This window comes from Protomyctophum bolini (genome assembly GCF_963924005.1).
Source record: "Protomyctophum bolini genome assembly, chromosome: 8".
NCBI lineage: Eukaryota > Metazoa > Chordata > Actinopteri > Myctophiformes > Myctophidae > Protomyctophum > Protomyctophum bolini.
The window spans coordinates 21,439,899-21,458,852 of record NC_137869.1 but is presented as its reverse complement, the minus strand read 5'-3'; the positions used below and the strand labels follow the sequence as shown (position 1 = coordinate 21,458,852).

Below are 18,954 nucleotides of genomic sequence, written 5' to 3'. Positions count from 1 at the left end.
GACCATTGTTAATCCGGGCCTGCACAGTGCACACAGTCACACACACACACACACACACACACACACACACACACACACACACACACACACACACACACACACACACACACACACACACACACACACACACACACACACACACACACACACACACACCTTTTTCCAACATAATGCATGCAAGTAGGCTTAGTAGGGAGGACAGTTTTAAAGTGATTTAATAATTAATGTAACAAATTCTATAACTGCAAAAACATTTAGAGGTGGCGTCGTGGCGGAAATGTGCTTGAAATAACTGAAATTTAGGTTAAATACAATTTGTTTATGAAGAAGACAGATTAGATAGAGACTCTCACAGTCTCACAGATTCACATCACTCCAGAGCATAGCTCCAGAGTCAGACTCCCTGACCTGTGCTCATCATCCCTCGCTCATCCCTCCATCCTCATCAATTCTTCTTCGCCTGGTTGTTATTCTCAGCGATTAACATTCGGATTGCCATATGATTGGTTGAATCTCGACTGGAACTTCTAGTAACGACCAATCACAGACCTGATAGATACGTAAGCACGCCCGCAACGTCACATGTGACACAAACAAGCGCGCGCTATGAATGTTGGGTTACATCCGTCACAGCTCACTCACTGGTGGCAGCATTCTTGTTATATACACACTTAAACATTTTACAATTAATAAACAAAATAACAACGTTTGCGGCAAATGGAACCTAACGTAGAGGAACTCCCAGGAATTATAAACGGAGAACTACTCGCTTGCTTTTAAGGTGAGTATTGTTTTGCTAACTGAAATAGCGTTAGCATAACAAGGCTAGCTTGCCTTGCTGAAATCGCAAATATACCCAGCTGTTTTACCCAAGGCTGATAATGGCTATTATTTTTCTCAGTGACTGACAACAAGTTCTGTATGTTATTTAATAGAGTAGACCATCTGTGGGTGTCGAGATGTCGCAGACCACTCTGTTGGAGGAGGTGGTCCAGTGGAGTCAGGACACCTGTCGTCAAGAACTGACATCTGTGCTGCCCAAACTTACTATATCCTTTAAAGTGCTGAGACTGCTGCACTACACTAACTATCTAGCCGGGCTATACACTATCCAGTATCCACCACAACCAAGTATTGGAGGAAAGAAATACAATTTGTTGAAGTGTAGAGGGAGCAGGAGCACTATAACTTCTGCTGCTCTTCCAAACTCTAGGGGAGCCTTTGCCCTTATAAGCTTCAGGCACTCAGTACTAATGTGCCATTCTGCAATTTGGGATGAATGGGATGAATCTAGAGTTGCAATACCCTCCATTGACTCTCCATTCATCCAATTTCCCTTTTGCCATCTGCTTGTATTAAACAACATTAAACTCACCAACATTGCAGCCCTAGGCCAAGATTGTATTATCCTCTTTCAATCTGCCAAGCTTTTGTTTAATAATAATGGAGGGTAACGGGTATTGGAAATTTGCAACTCTAGATTCATCCCATTATTTAAAAGAATCTAGCACTATTACTAACTATAAACTAAAGAGAACTATATCCTTCACCATTGTATTTTTTATATAGTCTGTGTTAACTCTGCCATCCACTTGACTTGACTCTGATTAATTGAATATGAAGGACCCCAATGGAAACAAGCCATATGCTTCATTGCTTACTTGAGTTTTAAATCCTCTTAGCAGACCAAAATATACCATGTTTATTATGTTTTTCTGTATATTGTTGTGGGAATGGTAAGATAAATGTCAGAACAAGGTGGATACCTTTAACATACATATGTATGTGATATGTATATTTTATTCTTTATAAATCCAGTGTGGTAGGATGGTGTTTCTCACCCGTTGCCGTGCTATGTGATTTGAGCCTCTGCCTATGTAAATTGTGCAGCATTTTATGGCACTATAACCAACATGTTGTTAACATGCCCAGATAGGGCTAGACAGTGCAGTCGATGGGGTTGGGGTTATGGCATGTATGGATTAATTGCATTAACATTTTTAATCAAATTAATCTCACAAATGAATTAACTCAGCTAATTTGACAGCCCTAATTATTAACATAGTCATTATATACATAATTTAATTAATTCTGGATTGCATTGCAGCTTGAAAGTTAATAGCAACAACTTGCCTGAAGTGGTGTAAATATCAGCAGCATTATAACAGCTGTAATTTACCTGGCATGGTAAACACATACAGCATGATATGCATTTTAACTGTTGAAATATAATTAATAATTGTGTTCCTTAGCTGTTGCTACTCTCTGCATCATAAATCTGAGAGATGGGAGGATCATATACGTAAGTCAGTTAATTTGATCACACACTCAGAGCTCTTGTCTTGTGACTAACTGACTATGCCAGTAAAACCAATGGTGCCTGTACTACCTGGTTAATTTCAGAATCAGTTGAGATGCTTCATTCATAACTGTCTCTACAGGTATACTAAAGGTTATCACAGATATGTTCCTCCCTCATATTGGTCTCCAAGAGCTCGAGGAGGCCTGTTTCTCTAAGGTCTTACCTAAGGTGACGAACATCAGTTTCTCATTCGTTGTACTCTTATAACAGAATAATTCTGTGTGCTAATGTGTGCATTGTAACATATGTAGGCCGTCGAGATGTTTGATACCCTGTTGAAGGAAATCTCAACCCAGGTTGGAGAGCTGTCCAGTCAGAACACAGCACTGCGTGCCACACTGAGGAACATTCTACAGGTGATGTCATGCTTTCGTAATGCGTGCACAAGTGTGGAACTCATCGCTTTGGTCCAAAACACATATTGTATATATTGCCATTGCACAAAGGTGCATAAATTAGGCTTCACTGTGTGAAAGGTGTGTTTTTGCTTAATTCTTAAAGTGCATTTTTAATTAGGTATTTCTGTATATTCCAGGCAATGATGCAGATAATCGAGGCGATGTCTGCATGTGTGCGTCACGTGGGCTCATTCGAGAGAATTCCTGATTTGGATACTGTTCGCACTTTACCCTCTTGTATCCTTAAAGTCCTAAGAGATACCTTCCAGCACTGCAAGGTAAATGATTTAGTGCACAAAATGAAGTCTTGACTCTTGTAATACGCACAACTTCAAAATGGTACTGGGTTGAAAAAGCATAAAAACATAACAAGCTCGTTATTCAAACCATTAAAACAGTCTTAAATTGTACCTTACTGAAACTAAATGTCATCCTTTCCAACAGGAGAGTGAGGTGATATATTGTGGCCGTCTGTCCCTGGTGGCAGACATGCTTCAGGGTCTCTTCAAGGAGGCCTACTCCCTACACAAAGGACTTATCGAGCTGCTGGACAAGATCTCCTTGGATATCAGTGCCTCAGAGGAGGAGGTGACTGATGTTGTCACAGGTGTGTGTATGTGTAGACGTGCATGTGCACACGTGGGTACATGTACATAATGCTCACACACAGATGGATAAACCTCCATGGTTATAACATTTTCAACAGCAGTATTCTTATACCACCAGTCCAGCACATCACTTGTTGTTTAATCAAAGACACTTGTGTTCTTTTCCTCAGCGATTCACAGCCTGCTGGATATCTGCTCTGTCATCTCTGACCTGGACATAGCACTTCATGCCAACACATGGAAATGCATTATCAAGTTAGTAGTGCTGCCACTGATCTTGGCACTCTCTCAGATCCCCATGCCAGTGACATTCCTTTGTTATACACAATGCATAGACTGGGAGAGGTTTTTGAGGAAAAACGGGGACGCGTCTGGGAGCCGTAAGGTTTCCGGTTCGATCCCCTGCTCTCACTGCATGGTTACCTTGTGTGTTTGTGTGTGTGTGTGTGTGTGGGGTACATTGTAAAGTGCATTGAATGGTTAGAAAGACTGGAAAGGTGCTATATAAATTATAAACGCAGTAGTACATTTACCATGCATGTGTGCACTGTGCAGACAGAGTGTAAGGTACCAGTCGTTGGTGGAGGCGCATCTACGTCACGGTGACATCAGCAACAGTCTGTGTGACAACCTGCTGGCATCCTTTCACAGCTGTCTGGAGCTGGCTGAACAGATCAGAGAGGCTGGTCTGCAGGTAGGAAACTGATTTGTATTGAAGTAAACAAAAAGGTAGGAGCGCACACCAATAGTGGGGAGGTGCTGACCACGGGAGACAAACTTGAAAATAGAAAGGAGAGGTTGCACAGCTCGTAGTCCCGATGCAAAAAATACTGTTTATTGAGTTACCAACGTTTCGGCAAACAAATTGCCTTCTTCAGGTATGATTTGTATTGAACATGGTCTTAACTGATTTGATAGTTATTTGATCCCCGCAAGGAAAATCTTTTATTTTCAGCATTAGTTACTAAAGAAAAACAATCGCATTTCTGTGTCATATTCGTGATGTCCTTCAGGTCAAATGTGACCCATTTGTTATACTGAGTGAGGTTTGAACATTGGAATTTACCTAGAGAGGTGATGTTTTGCTGATATTTCTGTGTTTTGTTGTCCTGTTATCTTCAAGGTTTAAGGTTAACTTTATTATCCCACAAGGAGAGAATTGTTTTGCAGCCAAGCTCAAATAAATGCATAAAAATGCATAAAAATAGAATACAAAAGGACAACATCCACAATTCCACACAGTAAATCACAGGGCTAAGCGTAGTACAGGGAAATGGAAGTTCAAGCAGGTGCACTGCAAATGTGCAGCGTGCAGGGAAATAGAAATTCATACAGTTACAGTACCTTGAATGTTGGCTGCCATTAAGCATATTGATAGCACTTTCTGTAAGTCTTAGTCCTTTAGACCTGAGGGCAATATGCATTTGCAAACTGTTTGTGGATGGTCCTGGCAATCCAATATAGCTATAGCTCTCCTAAGGACCAATTGCCTGTTATAAATGTCCAAAAGCTTCATTAATGATATGACTACCCCCACAGAGATCTTGCTGGCTATTTATTATTTTCGGTCATTTTACGAAACCATTTTTGGATTCGTAACCATGCAATAATACAAAAGGTTAAAACGGGCCCAATAAGTATTGTAAAAATTGTGTAAATACCGGTACACAGAACGATGCTATTGGGCTTGTCTGCAGAAGTTTTTGGTACATGGCCAAATGTTTTTGCCACTCTTGTTTTCACATCAATATAATGCTAGATACTGTGGCCATTAAAAACAAAAGGAAATAAAGAAAATATTTGTTTTCATGACTGAGTTGATGCTCTTGTTTTATTGTCTTTTTTTACTTTTTTGTTTGTTTTAAGAAAACTGCACAAAGCCCAGAATACAAGCTGTTCCAGAAAACCACAAAGATGTGCAGATTCTTTGCCAATACTTTAGTTCATTACATAAAGGTACAGGATTAGTTTCTTCGCTTCTTCCCTGCTTTTCCTTTCAATTTTCCTTCAACTCTGATTACACATCAAAACTATTGAAATGTGAATTTCTTCACTCTGCCTCTCCAACAGGAATTCAAATCATTTCTGACAAAGTATTGTTCCCGCTTTCACCAACTCTACCTCCAGATCACCAGGTAAAGTTTTGAGGCAAAAATTATTTATACCCAAATGAATCCATTTGGTCATTCAATACTGACTATTACAGTACACATGAATGGTTTATCATTTAAATTTACAGCCTATTATATACACATATAAACGCACGTGCAGTCGTGCACACACTGTAATGTGTATTTAATGGGGGCCTATTCGGGAACCAGTATTTTAGGTCAAAGAAGCAGTAATAAGTAGCCTTGCCGAGCCATGAGGCCCATAGGGCAGGAGCCTATCTCCTGTTTCTGTAGCATGAGGCAGCTTGATGTACAAGTACACCCCCTGGACATGACGCTAGTATGTCGCAGGGACTTACCCCCAATCCAACCCTTGATGCTAAGTGTCAAGCAGGGAGGCACTGGGTCCCATTTTTAGTCTTTGGTATGACCCGGCCGGGGATTGAACCCCGACCTCCCAGTCGCAGGGCCGACACTCTAACCACAAGGCCACAGAAGCAGAGGCGCCTGTTTACTACAGGTTCCCAGAAAGTGATCAGTCATATCCTTCCTGTCTGACCATTGACAGTGGAAGGCGACAGGCTTACATCAGATGAAGAAAAAGGGAAAGTCCGCACATTATATTCCGTTTCACCAGTGTAGGGCTTCAACAATAATGAACGTTGTTGACTCGTAGTCGTAGGTCAGTCGGTACCCATTTATCAACTTCAATTTTACCAGTATTCAAGTTTGAACGTTGTCTGCTCATTATTTTGTGTGTAATTACTTCCAGTTTCACTTATTTATCCTATCTCCTGACTGGTTAAAATTATTATATCCCAACTTGAAAATGCAGTTTATGTTTAATAAATCACTAGAGAGACGGGGAGATCCCTGTTAGTTTAATAAAATAATAGTAATAAGAAGCACTTACTATGCTATATAGTATGTATGTTATATACTATAAAAACAGGTGAACTGAACATGAATAGTATGTTTGTCTTCTCCCAGTAAGTTTCCTCCTAGCCTCGGTGCCCTGGCTATTCCCTCTCCTCTCTCGGGGGAGCTGAACGTGGCTGCCCTGGTTCCCATGGAGGCTTTACTCTCCCAGCTTCTTCCACTACGGCCCTTTGCCGAGGTTGTCCTCCAACTTGACCAGCGTGAGTACACACACAGCAAAATCTGCAGTTGTTGGGATTTTATTCCGAATTTTGACACGTTCCGAGATATTTGTAGACCTGTCACTAATTGGCAGGCACACTGGTACAGAACAACGGACTGTACGTCACATAGCTACAACACAACCTGTACATTACGTCCACAACCTGTACTGTATGTTACGTCCACATTTCCAGCAAAGTAGAATGGCTACCCTTTTCAGTACTTTGAAAAATCTATCCACATGCATGAAAAAAAATATTTCACCCACTTCTTTACACCTGTACCTGTAAACCTGTGATGTGACAGCTGATTCTCTTGTCCTTGGAAGAATTCTACTAGGCCAACTGCTTTCTTGGCATACAGGGTGTTTTGCCCAGTGGTGAGTCCTCCCGGCTGGCTGAGTTAGATTTTCACTCTGGATTTTGCTGCGTAGGAGGGCTTGTACTCAGCTTACCTCTTGTTCATGTTGTATGCCATGGATGATGGCTCTGCTTCCCTTCTGAGATGGAATAATATGACATGATCCTGCCTCCAGTGCCACTGTTCATGCATCTGTTAAGTAAACAACAGAGTTTGCGGAAATAAGGTTGCCGACTACGGGCCTTTCATGTAAAAAATGGGGGCACAATGCAGTCCGACAACTCTGGCATTCCCTGGCATTATTCCTAATAAATGTGTCACTTGAATGTGACCCATGTGACGTTCACTGCTGCTCCAAGCATGCAAACTTTTCATTAAAAGGAAATCTGTTATCGGAGTGTGAGTGGCTGACTGCCAACCAACGGTATATTCACACGCCAGTCCCAGTGGTGGTAGTAGCAGGAGGAGCAAGGATACAATACCTTCCGATTTGCCTGACCATTGCCTTTTATGTTTAAACACAGGGTTTGGTCCTGAGTTTGAGCTTCCCCATTGTCTTCTGCTGGCTAGTGTCCTATCCCAGCTGCCTTCCCAGCCAGAGGAGGTGATGCAACTCTGGCATAAGGGCAGCGAATTCTCAGAGGATACTCCCAGGTAATAACCCGGGACCCGTCAAAGCACTAATTTCCTTTAGGATAACAAATTGGAACTTTTGGGTTTCGTTTTGAATAAAAATAACTCAATATGTGAGCTCGTCTGGCCAGGGCGAGTCAGTCCAGATTCCAGAGTAGTGCTTATCAGAAAATCAGCCCATTTGGATTTGTTAATCGTAAGGGAATAAAATACAAGTCTGTGAAGTCTTACAAATCCAAATGTTTAATATAGACGATAGTGAGTTAAGAGAGTTTAGAAATTTGTGATTGTGCATTACACAGTAGTTAATTTATTCACTTGTGCTTTTAAAAGTTGCATTTGAAAGCTATTTCTTTCTAGTTTGTTTTTTAATCATACATCTTCTGAATAACCTCAGGAACATTGATGCTTTTTGAAAATGATAACATTTAGTATGACCAGGCCACAAAATGTTTCCAAGGCTCCCACTCTTCCAGGCTGTGCTCAAGAGTTTTCAACGATGTTGCGTGGAGCGAAGAGTACCTGTGATGTTACCAGGGGTCATGATGAAAGGTCAGGCCCAGGGTACAGTCACCCTGCACCACCATGTGTGTGTGCAGCTCTGTGCCAGTGTGGCCGCCCTGCCCCCAGCTTTTTTCCCCACACTGGTAAGGACAACACACTTTGTTTACTCTATGGTGGAACAATTATGTGAGGAGATATTGGTGTGTTAACCACTCTCTTGGACAAAACCAAGTCAGTCTGGGAGTGGGACCTAAATTTGTAGGCATGGGAACATTCTTTAAGGCTCATTCGCACCACTTCCTTGTGTCTTACGCTAGGAACCCACTGTGGGTGTAAGCAAATTTTTCACATTTTTTCACATTTTTCAGTCGTTCCATAAAGTATGAAATATGGCTTAAGGAGATACCATTAACGTGACTAATAACATTGTCCAGTGGTAATTTATTGTTGGTCTTTCAAGCCATTCTGGATAACATTCTTTGATTTGGATGTTGTTTTTCCTTCAGATTTCCTGCCTTTCATAATGGGCTGTTGGGCTTTTTACTTTTCCTTTCATTATTGCCAGCTACCGTAATATTTTCTGATGGCATTCCTCTATCCCTGCCTCCGCCTCTCCCCCTCTGTCCCAGGAGCTCTGTTTGGTGGAGGCGGTGCTACAGGCTGACACTCAGACGTCCCTCCTGGCATCAGACATGTGGTGCTTCATGGCACGGTGAGATTTCTAAACCGCTTCATAGCCAAGTATTTGTATAAGGAATTTGCAGTTGCAGGAACAACCCATCTTTGAAGAATTATCACTAAATTACCGTCAAAGAACTAGGATAGGATAGACTCGCCTATAGAGCATCATATACTGTAAGGGTGGCCAAGTAGTAGCTTAGGTGGTAGAGCGACTACTTGGGAATGGGAAGGACAGAAAGAATTGTCTTTAGCAAGACACTGAACACCCATCTTCTCCTTATGGGCAGTTTGGTTCCTTGCATGGTTTCCAGTTCCACCGCCGTCGCCCGGTGTGTGTGAATGTTTGAATGTCATGCAGAAGCGCTTTGCGCCATTTACTATACAACTATAGGCTGCTACATTGTAAATGTTTACAATGAGAATCGTGATCTCAATTCTTGTGGAGGAAAATCGAGATTCACATATTTGATTAATAATCGTGTAGCACTAGCCATAATGATTATCTTTTCTTTACATTTTATTGTTATCCTCAACATTTTCAAGGAATATGTACAGTATTTGTCATAATGACCAGCTTTAAAGTGAGATTCATAATAATTTCAAGTCTTCACTCAGCGTGATGTGGATGTGATGAAATCAAATATCCCAATTATGCAAGTATAAAGTGTAAAGTTCTATATTTTTAATAATTAATAAATCAAGAAACAATCAGTGTTTATACAATCAGGCTAGGCTAATAGTTGTTCTTCCTACTTTTATAGGAAATCACTTTTATTGTAATTTTGATTATTACAGTTTGTATTTCTTTGGTCACGGTTCCACTCTTGTACCTTCCATGTTATTGTCTCACTCTTTTTCTCACTTTATTATTCTAAAAAAATATTTAATCCTGTATTGTATGTATTCCCTAATTTATTATTATTAATATTTATACTCTTTATTCTGGGAAACACTTGAGTGTTTACTAGATAATGTAAACATGTTAGTTTAATCCAGGTCCCTCAGGATAGGATAGTCGCTAGATTATACTTTATAGATGCAGATGGAACTATTTCCTGTGATTGTCTAAAAACCATCTGGCATGGCACAGGACTTGCAGCGATTTCTAAGAATCTGGCATGGGAATCTGGGAAATTCTAAAGCTATCTGAACCGGCACCTCCTCAGACTCCTCTGTCCTCTCCATTCCAGACTACCTCCTCAAACGTAGTCACAGTTACACAGAATTTAGATCTCAATCATTCTCATCCTACTGTCTATCGGATAGACAAAATCGCGAATATGCTTGTACTGGAAGTGCCCGACAGGATATTATCCTGTCGGGCACTTCCAGTACAAGCATATTACTTCCAGTACAAGCATATTTGTGATTTTGCGTGTCTACTCCACATATGCTGTAATGCCATGACCAATTACACCGTTGGCAAATGTTGATGATGGCACTTCCTCAGATCTTGCACTTTGTAAGTCACTCTGGATACAGTCTCCTACAGTCTGTACACACATGCCTAAATATCATATGTGTGGCACGCCCACGGGCCTAGCGGTCTGGCCTGACAGAGTGTTGTGTGTTCGAGTCCCATTCATGACGACCTTTGCTGCATGTCTCCCCCCGTCTCTCTCTCTTTTTCCTGTAAATCTTCTCTTGTATCTATCAATAAAGGCAAAAAAGTCATTACATAAAAATAAAAAAAAGTTTGACAAGTCTGTGTAAACTGTATTTCACTGCTGATCATATACTGTTTGTCCACAGGTACGGGACAGCCGAACTTTGTCTGCACCACACTGTCCTCATCGCTAAACTGGTGGGTGGATAACAGCAATATGAGATGGCTGAGTGAAAGTCTGTTTAGATGAGCGTTAAAGTCCTACTGTTGTAGAGCATTGTAGTACAATAGCTGACAAGGAAAAATGTACTTGAATATGTCATGTACGTATATCATATAGACCAGGGTTTCTCAAAGATTTGATGACTGAAGGCCAATTTGGGAAGATAAGACGGATGACCAGATCTTATGATACATACTAGTAGTTACACATACTCGTGACATTCTTTAAAGCACAAAGGTAAAGTACCGTTACATTGTTAATTAAAATCTCAGTAATTTGTAATATATTTGACTTTTTAATTTCGACCGTAGGTCGCATTTACTATGAAAACCTGCATCCGTTAGTTACCTCCGTCCGTCCGTTAGTTAGTTAGTCACCCACGTCTCCATATATGGTCATGCCTTGTGACATCACGCCTCCATATTATGGTCATGCCTCGTGACATCATGGAGACCCTTAGATCACCATATCTGCATATATGGAGTATATGGAACTCTACATCTGACCTCAAACCCTTCTCCATATGGAGCTGACCTGTTCTGACATTCCATAAGTTGATTTGACATCAAACCCACACTCAAGACACTCATATGGCCAGTACAGAATTCATTCCATATATTGATCTGACCCCCATGCCAAAGCGCCAGCGCTCGCCCAGCAGTCTGCCATTTGCCGTCACCCAGGCGGCTGCGTGCACCTGACCTCTCCCTCAGGGCGTCTTACTGGTATATATATTTCCATGTGGATTTAACACTGACCACCTCTGATATGCAGTACTGTGTAGACTTTTTATTATAGACCAAGTCAACCGATCATAATATTGGGTGAACTGATGGAATGGGACCTTACTTAAGTGAAATTGTGGCTATGCTATCACCAATTTTCACATTACTTCCTGTCTATGACCATTCTCTACTGTATGCACACTAAAATACCAATTACCAAATCCCGTAATCCTTCTCTATGGGGACTGGGGAGTGAGGAGTGGGTTAGTGGGCTCACTCTGCTTTGTGGCACCCCAACAGAGGTGACAATATTATTGGTGTTATTGAACTTGAAGGGGACAGGGACACCTGTCCATAGTCAGAATAAGCTGAAAATCACACGTTTCCAATCCTCTCCCAGTGCCGCGGCTCCTCCTTGGTCTCCACATTGTTTATTTCGGAGACTAAATCTATGACGAAAAATGTTCGTCGACTGCCTTTTTTTACTGACTGATAATAAAAACTAAGCTACGATGACTAAGACTAAATATATTGACAAAACGCCTTGTGTGCTTGTAGATCGGCTATTTTCAGCATGCAACCAAGTGTAAAAAGCTGACATTATGCTGCCACCAAGGCCTGCCAAAATAACATTTTTCAACAAAATCAACTGTAGATTTTGTTGACTAAAATGTTATGATATTTAGTTAACATTTCAGATTTCAAATTATGACTAAAACTAAATGGAATTTTATTCAAAAGACTAAAGGTGAGACGGGGAGAGTGACGGAGAGTCGGAGACTACTTTGCCTGGATCAACGACAGGTCTGCCTGCGACAATGCACCGCAGTGCGACAATGCACCGCATAGGCATCTTGGAACGGGCAAAAAAATAAAATGTTGCATAGTGATGAAGCGCGCTCTATAGACTCCTGTAATGGCCGTTTATCTCAGAATTGAAGCTCAGGTGAAGTGATATGAGGTGAGGCAGGATATTAGGAGGTCAATAAAAAGCTAGAGAGATGCTCCGGTTAGCATAAAAGCATACTGTATTTCATGCTAGTGAAGGGTCAAATCAAGCGGCGGAAACGTTTCAAGAGCTGTGTCACAGTTTTTTCTTCTAGTTTTTGCCTAAATGGCTTTAAATTTGTTAACATTGGCCTGCTTCTCTCTCGTCCTTCAGCTGAAAGTATGTGGTGAGGGTTGTCATCAGGAGGTCCACCTGGGCCTGCTGCTCAGACGGCTGGTGTTCCTCATGACCCCCAGCCACCAGGTCAGTGACGCCACTGGGAAGTCCCTTTAATCAATTCTCACTTAACCACTTACACCCGTCGACCCGTTTCCTCAGAGTTAAGGTCACAATAAGGTTCAGGATGTGGATATTACTCATTTCATAATGAGATTGAACTGTTCCTCGTGCTGTGTTTAGGACGACGGCCAGTATAGAAACCTATTTTAAATCTTAAATGGAATTGGGGGAAGTTTAATTGTGTGCGTCATGTGTGCGTGGGTGTGTGCATCATCAGGATTATCAAGTCGCTGTACACTGATCAAAGATGATGTTATGAATACTGCTATCATTATGGTAATAAATAGTGTGACCAACTACAAGCTCATATCTACAAGCTCATATCTACAAGCTCATATCTACAAGCTCATATCTACAAGCTCAATCTACAAGCTCATAGCGCGCCACCGAGTGGCGCGCTACGAGCTTGTAGGTCTGATATTTTAGGAAAATCGTAAAAATGTGGAGCAAATCTTTGAATATATATTCTTTCAAAGTGAATGTTTTTAACTCTGGTCTAAATGGGTTACCGGTATGCATGTTTCTGCTCCTTTTAGATGGAGTTGGCGGAGCGCTTCCCTCCCTCTCAGATGGAGAACCTGACGGTGTGGCAGCATGTCCTCCTCAGAGCCCTCTCGCACGATGTTCGCCTCCATGTTGAGTCGGACATAATCGGTCTGACCCAGCAAGTCCTGAAAGACTGGCAGGGCGGGGGACACAAACTGGGCCAGCTGGATAAAGTGGTGAGGGACACCACTAATTGAGTATAATTAGTGCTAGTGGACAGTGACACTTGAGGTCAGTTTATAAGCATGAGAAGATGGTAGAGCCTAACTGATGCCATATTGTTATAGTAGGTCTAATCTCGAATTTATCAGACTCCTAGACCAAGGGTTTTCCTCTGATTCAGATTGTGAACCAGGGACCACCACCCTGACCACTGTAGTGAGGAGACACTTGCTATGCATCCCATGTCTATGCATCCCAATGTTGCTCAACTAATGGTCCATGAGACTACTAGTGGTCCATGGCATATATAGGTCTGCAGGTGGTCCATGGGAAAAGGGTTTAAAATGTTAATGCATAAATAAAAGACATACATACATTAAATACATTGTTAAATGTATTAAAATATTAATATTCTGTCTGTCTGTGTGTCTGTCCCGCTGTTACTGTATATGTGGACCTGGCCCCTTTTATGCCCATATATGGAGCTGAGTGATTGCTGATGCAACACACTCCATATTTGGACGTATAGCGGGACAGACACACAGACAGACATGATCTGCTAGGTCTCATAGTAAGTGCTCACTGGGTTCGCAATAAGTCCATCCGTGTGGGCGAAGAAGCTTTAAATTAAATAATGTATTTTAAACATGATTTAATTTGTTGCACAATACAAGTGCAACAAAAATATCAAGCCTTAGCCAAGGCATTATTTAACTGAAATAGTAACTTCTCATTCTTGAGATTTTAACTCTTGAGAATTTCTAGCTCCGATCAGAAACCACTTCCTCCGCTATAACATCAACATTGATGCGTCATCATTCATAGCACTGTTCCGGGGTAGAAAATAAAATAAAAAATCACTTTTCCTACTTTACTAAATGCATGGTCGGGGACCATATGCAATAACAACACCTGTCCTTGACCAATGGTTCCCAAACTTTTTCATGTCAAGGACCCCAAAATGATACTCATTAGCCTGCGGACCCCCCGTTTGAAAATATATGCCAAGGACTCCCATAAGAGAAGATTTTTGTGGCTCTAGCAGTGACTTTCAACCATTTTCATGTCAAGGGCCCCCGGTTTGAACTGAATTAGGCTACGGTCCCCAATTTAATGGCATTTCTATCTCTGTGACCCCAATGTATTTTGTAAAATCAAACTTAATTTAACTCTTGAGAATGTACAAACAGTTACAGACCCGTAAGGGTCCATTTGGTTCCTAACTATCATTTAGCTGGGGACCCCCTGAAACTCCCTCAAGGACCCCACTTTGGGAACCACAGTCCTAGACCATCGATTACCGATGTTTCCACCAATGCTCATGACAACGCAGTCTGAGCACGTAGAAGTGTTTTTCATGTACATCATTCAGGCTTGGTCTACTGGCCTTAGAAATGCTGCTGAAATAGACCAAGAGAGTAAGATGTAGAGGAGAAGGTGGTCTGGCGGTATCAAATAGTGTTTACTAATGCGCCTCATCATCTTTCTCTTGGAGATGCCAGAGGGGTGTGGATGGTTACTCGGGTCAAATACGATGTGTGCCAGAAAGTTTATACAATCAAAGGAATGTGACTGATTAGGGTAGTTTATTGTCCTGTGGTCGACGCTTTGACCTGATCTTACACATTTCTGGAAAGCCGTCCCCCCCCGCCGCCCCCCCCCCCCCGGGCCCTCTCTCTGGCACTTCAATTAGATTAAAAAAAGTTCCAAGAATTATACACAAGAAGTTTTCAATTCATGCAATTCTCTGGTGAGACTTTAGCGCAAGTGTGTGAGTGACCCAAGGTCTCAAGAAACCGAAGACAGTTTTGTATGTCTTGAAAATTTTTCATGTTCTGGAAAAATGTGGACAAACGATTGCAGGTCACAGTCTTGATCTTGTAGACCTGCTATCATCCCACCCTCTTTCATTGTTATTTTTAAGAGATGGCGCAGTTGACAGTTCATACCATAATCATATCTGGTTAGCAGCTGTTATTAACATTGAATTAAAAAGACTTAGTTGGACACTATCAGAGTACTAATATGTGATTTTTGAGAAATCCAACGACTGGATGGAGAAAATAATCTGCAAATAAATACAACTAATTCCCATGAAACATTAGACTGTATTATGGTGCATGTGTGTAATTATGATCTCCCTCTGGTGTTCAGAATGGGGTACTGTCGCTCCTCTTAGTGGTGGCTCGAGGTGGATCACCGCCTGAGGAGCAGTGTGTGTTGTCCACGCTGAGGGTAGTCACACAGCTCTGGTTACGCATGTGTCCTTTGCAGGTAAGGGCCACGCACGCACGGACATCAACATTAAATATATACACGGTGGTGGAAAGAGTTCTCGCATTTCTTACTCAAGTAAAAGTAACTACTGCAATGCATAAACACTGTTACAAGTAAAAATCCGGTAATCAAGTGAAGGTATTGGTGTCCCGTTTCACAAGTTTTCCAATGTATTAAATGTAGACAAATCACCTATTTGTAAATGGTATAGGGCTGAAGAGGGTAATGGGTTATGTTTGTAATAATCAAAATCTACAAAGTAACTAGTTGCTATGTTTTCAAATAATTGTAGTTTTGTTTTTAATAATATTTGCCTCTGAGATGTAGTGGTAGAGTAAAAGTACTGAAGATTGGAAGTACTCCAGTAAAGTAATAGTACCTCAAAACTCTTTTTCTGTATCATGATTGTCCCTTTGACGCTTTTAGGTGGAGACTCACCCTGTATTGCAGTGCACGCTGCGACTGCTCCTGTCCATATCTGCCATGTTGGTCAAAAGCATCGAACCTCAAGTCATATGTCAGGTGTGCCACTACTGCCTGTTACACATGTCATATTAATGTCAAAAACTTCGGATGACTACTACAGATTGTCTTTGTTTCTTTTTTTGTGTGTCAGGCTTTGGTGTGTGTCCGTGCACTGGTGTCTCCGAAGTGTCCCGATGAGGTGGTGCTGGCTGCCCTGGAGTTTATGGCCTCTCTAGGGAAGATTTTCATCTCTCATGAGAGCCAGGTACTAAAAACAAGGACCATTACTAGAGATTCCATATATTTAGCCTTGAAAGATAGCCATTTTCCCAATTCATCTTGGTAGATTTTGCTCCTGGTGGTTCTGGTTGGTTGGATGGATCATAGAAGGCATATTTTCAAACTGCCACATTCTTGATAGGATTTAGATCTGGACTTTGACTTGGCCAGGGTAGTTTAGTTACCTTTTGTTGTTTAACCAATCCTGCTTTGCATTGGCCTTGTGCTTCGCTGTGATCACTGTCCTGGTGAAATTACTCCCCCACTTCTGTTTTGTAGACAGAAATCTCATATGACCACAAAAGGCTCCCTGTAACCTTTTGTGGATGAGTATTGTCATTTCATAGCTTACTATTATTTATGACTTTGTCCCTCAGAACCAGGCCTTGCCCAGGCTCAGTAGTCTGTTTGGAGCCCTGCTGGCTGAGACATCGTGGCTGCTGCACCAACACGCCCTGGAGGCCTTTGCTCAGTTTGCAGAGGTAATACTGGGGAAAATAATACATATCTTGACACATATATTATATTTACAAGAGAAAAAATAAAAACTATATATTGGTGGTGGAGTGAAGAATGTGGTATGTTCTAGATCACAAATCATGAAGCCGTGATCTCCCAGAGCTTGTTGGAGGAGGACACCAAAAACAAAGTTGTGAATTATCTAAGCAAGGTAATCGGCGCCAGCACGTTTCATTAGGATGATCTGTCTGTTTGATGGGATAACAGACAGCAATAGAACAATGGCATTTACTGGCAATACTTTTCTTGTAGACCATAAATGGCCAGGAAGTGGCGGCGGCGCGGAGAGAGAGACTCAGGTTGGAGACGCCAGTGATTGAGCAACACAATGAGTGGCTGGAGAGTAATAACAAAACTGTTGAAAGCAGTTCCGTTGTTCTGGCCTCCACTGACACAGAGGAGGTGAGTAGCATAATGATCTTTTAAAGAATCAACATATGATTCAGCTGGTAAAAGCGAGACTTTGTCTAGCAATTCCATCACAGCCAGTAAAGGACCACTTTTCAACCTTCATATAATAGGTCCTCACTAATAATCATGAAAAGATGGCACGACTTTTTTTCTACTCAGTCTGTCTCTCATAGGACGGCTGTGGGCAGTTTAGAAACGGTCTTCCAGTGACATTAGGCAGACTTTTTTTAAACAAAAATATTTAGATTTTCATTATCGTGAGAACGATGGCTTCCATTTTCGCATTGCAACTTTTCAGGACTAGAAAGCCTGTAGTTTCTATTAGCTTGTATTTCCCATCGATGATGTCACTGGAAGACTGTTTCTGAACTGCCCACAGCCCTCCTATGAGACACAGAGTAGAAAAATAATTGTGGTCCTTTAACTTTAAACTTCCACTTTAAACCTGGCATCTCTATTTTGGGCCTGTCATTATAGGTGAAAATGACAAAACAATAGATCTATAAGCTCACAATGCATTGTGGCGTGTTGTCAGCTTGTAGATCTATTTATTTTTTACATTTACTGAATAGGGCTTAAGTGGTTAAGTCAGACAGAAAGACAGATGTTTCTTCAAGTGTAATCATGTGACACGTGTGTCGTTCGCTCAGCCCTGTTCAAAGAGAGCGCGGCAGGAGACCAACACCGAGGAGGAGTACAGACACTGCATCCAGACAGCAGAGAGTGCTTTGAAGGCCCTGGGGGCTCTCACTGAGGGCCATGCCAACACCGCCTCCCCACGGCCACAATGGCTGGATTCCAAGCTGTGTGAGCTACAGCTGTTGATAACTCAAATCAGAACAGTCCAACCCACTAGCTAGTGGCTTTCTTCCAGTGCTTCTTGTTTTTATCGTCAAGCTAGTTAAAGGGATAGTTCAGCCAACAAAATGACTCAATTTCCATCGACTACTTGCCCCATGAAGCCTTGAATTCACGGATGTTTTTTTGTTGCATTCCTAAGCCAATCATTTGATGACCGAAACAGACTCCGCCTGCCATCAAATTATTGGCTTTGGAATGTGACAAAACATTTTCGTTGAACTCCATGGTGTGAGTAATCTATTGAAGTAATTTTGCGGGTGAACTATCCTTTTAAGTACCTTTTATACTGTATAAATGTTTTGGGAATCTGTCAAACCTTGACAAATTATTTCACCTCATTAGAGAAAATGGGTCATAATGGCCTGCCTTTGTATGACATCTGAGTGTTTATTAAACTATCTTTTTTTTTATATACAGATCTGTTTAATTTATTTTCTAATCCCCCCCCCCCTTATTTACCAAGGGTAGTAGCTGAGCACAAGTGCTCAAGGGCACTTCAGCTGTGTTGGGTGAGTGATGACCAATCACTTCCCGACCCAGATTCTTCCTGTCCATCCGGGGAATCGAACCGGCAACAAGGGTGCTCCTCTAACCCTTGGCTTAGGCCACCGCTGTCCCAAGAAAATCCTCTGCCTAGTCCATATTTTCCAGTGTATGTCCTGACATTAATGCCTTAATGAGGCAGTTATCAGACATGTGCCACTAGTGATTAAATAACGTTTCTGCATTCGTTTGAGTGATCTTTCAAATGGAATTCTAGGAATCTGTTTTTAGACAGACCAGGACTATTAGTCA

The 18,954-nt window shown here is 41.6% G+C and overlaps 1 protein-coding gene across 2 annotated transcripts; it reads left to right on the top strand.

Annotated features, from left to right (window-relative positions):
- Nucleotides 1–641: 641 nt before the first annotated feature.
- firrm (fignl1 interacting regulator of recombination and mitosis) lies at nucleotides 642–18,571 on the top strand. 2 transcript variants are annotated; one of them, XM_080769407.1, is made up of 25 exons: nucleotides 642–781; nucleotides 941–1,049; nucleotides 2,263–2,302; nucleotides 2,442–2,530; nucleotides 2,614–2,718; nucleotides 2,898–3,038; nucleotides 3,205–3,367; nucleotides 3,539–3,623; nucleotides 3,924–4,062; nucleotides 5,235–5,324; nucleotides 5,439–5,503; nucleotides 6,470–6,618; nucleotides 7,504–7,633; nucleotides 8,073–8,259; nucleotides 8,746–8,828; nucleotides 10,550–10,601; nucleotides 12,514–12,603; nucleotides 13,176–13,361; nucleotides 15,502–15,621; nucleotides 16,051–16,146; nucleotides 16,241–16,354; nucleotides 16,746–16,850; nucleotides 16,958–17,038; nucleotides 17,140–17,289; nucleotides 17,949–18,571. In XM_080769407.1, exons 2-25 carry the CDS (start codon nucleotides 960–962, stop codon nucleotides 18,156–18,158), a joined length of 2,760 nt encoding a protein of 919 aa, XP_080625533.1. In that variant the 5' UTR covers nucleotides 642–781; nucleotides 941–959; the 3' UTR covers nucleotides 18,159–18,571. The 2 variants fall into 2 exon arrangements, with proteins under 2 accessions (XP_080625533.1, XP_080625532.1); XM_080769406.1 differs by having other exon boundaries at nucleotides 936–1,049.
- The last annotated feature ends 383 nt before the right edge of the window (nucleotides 18,572–18,954 follow it).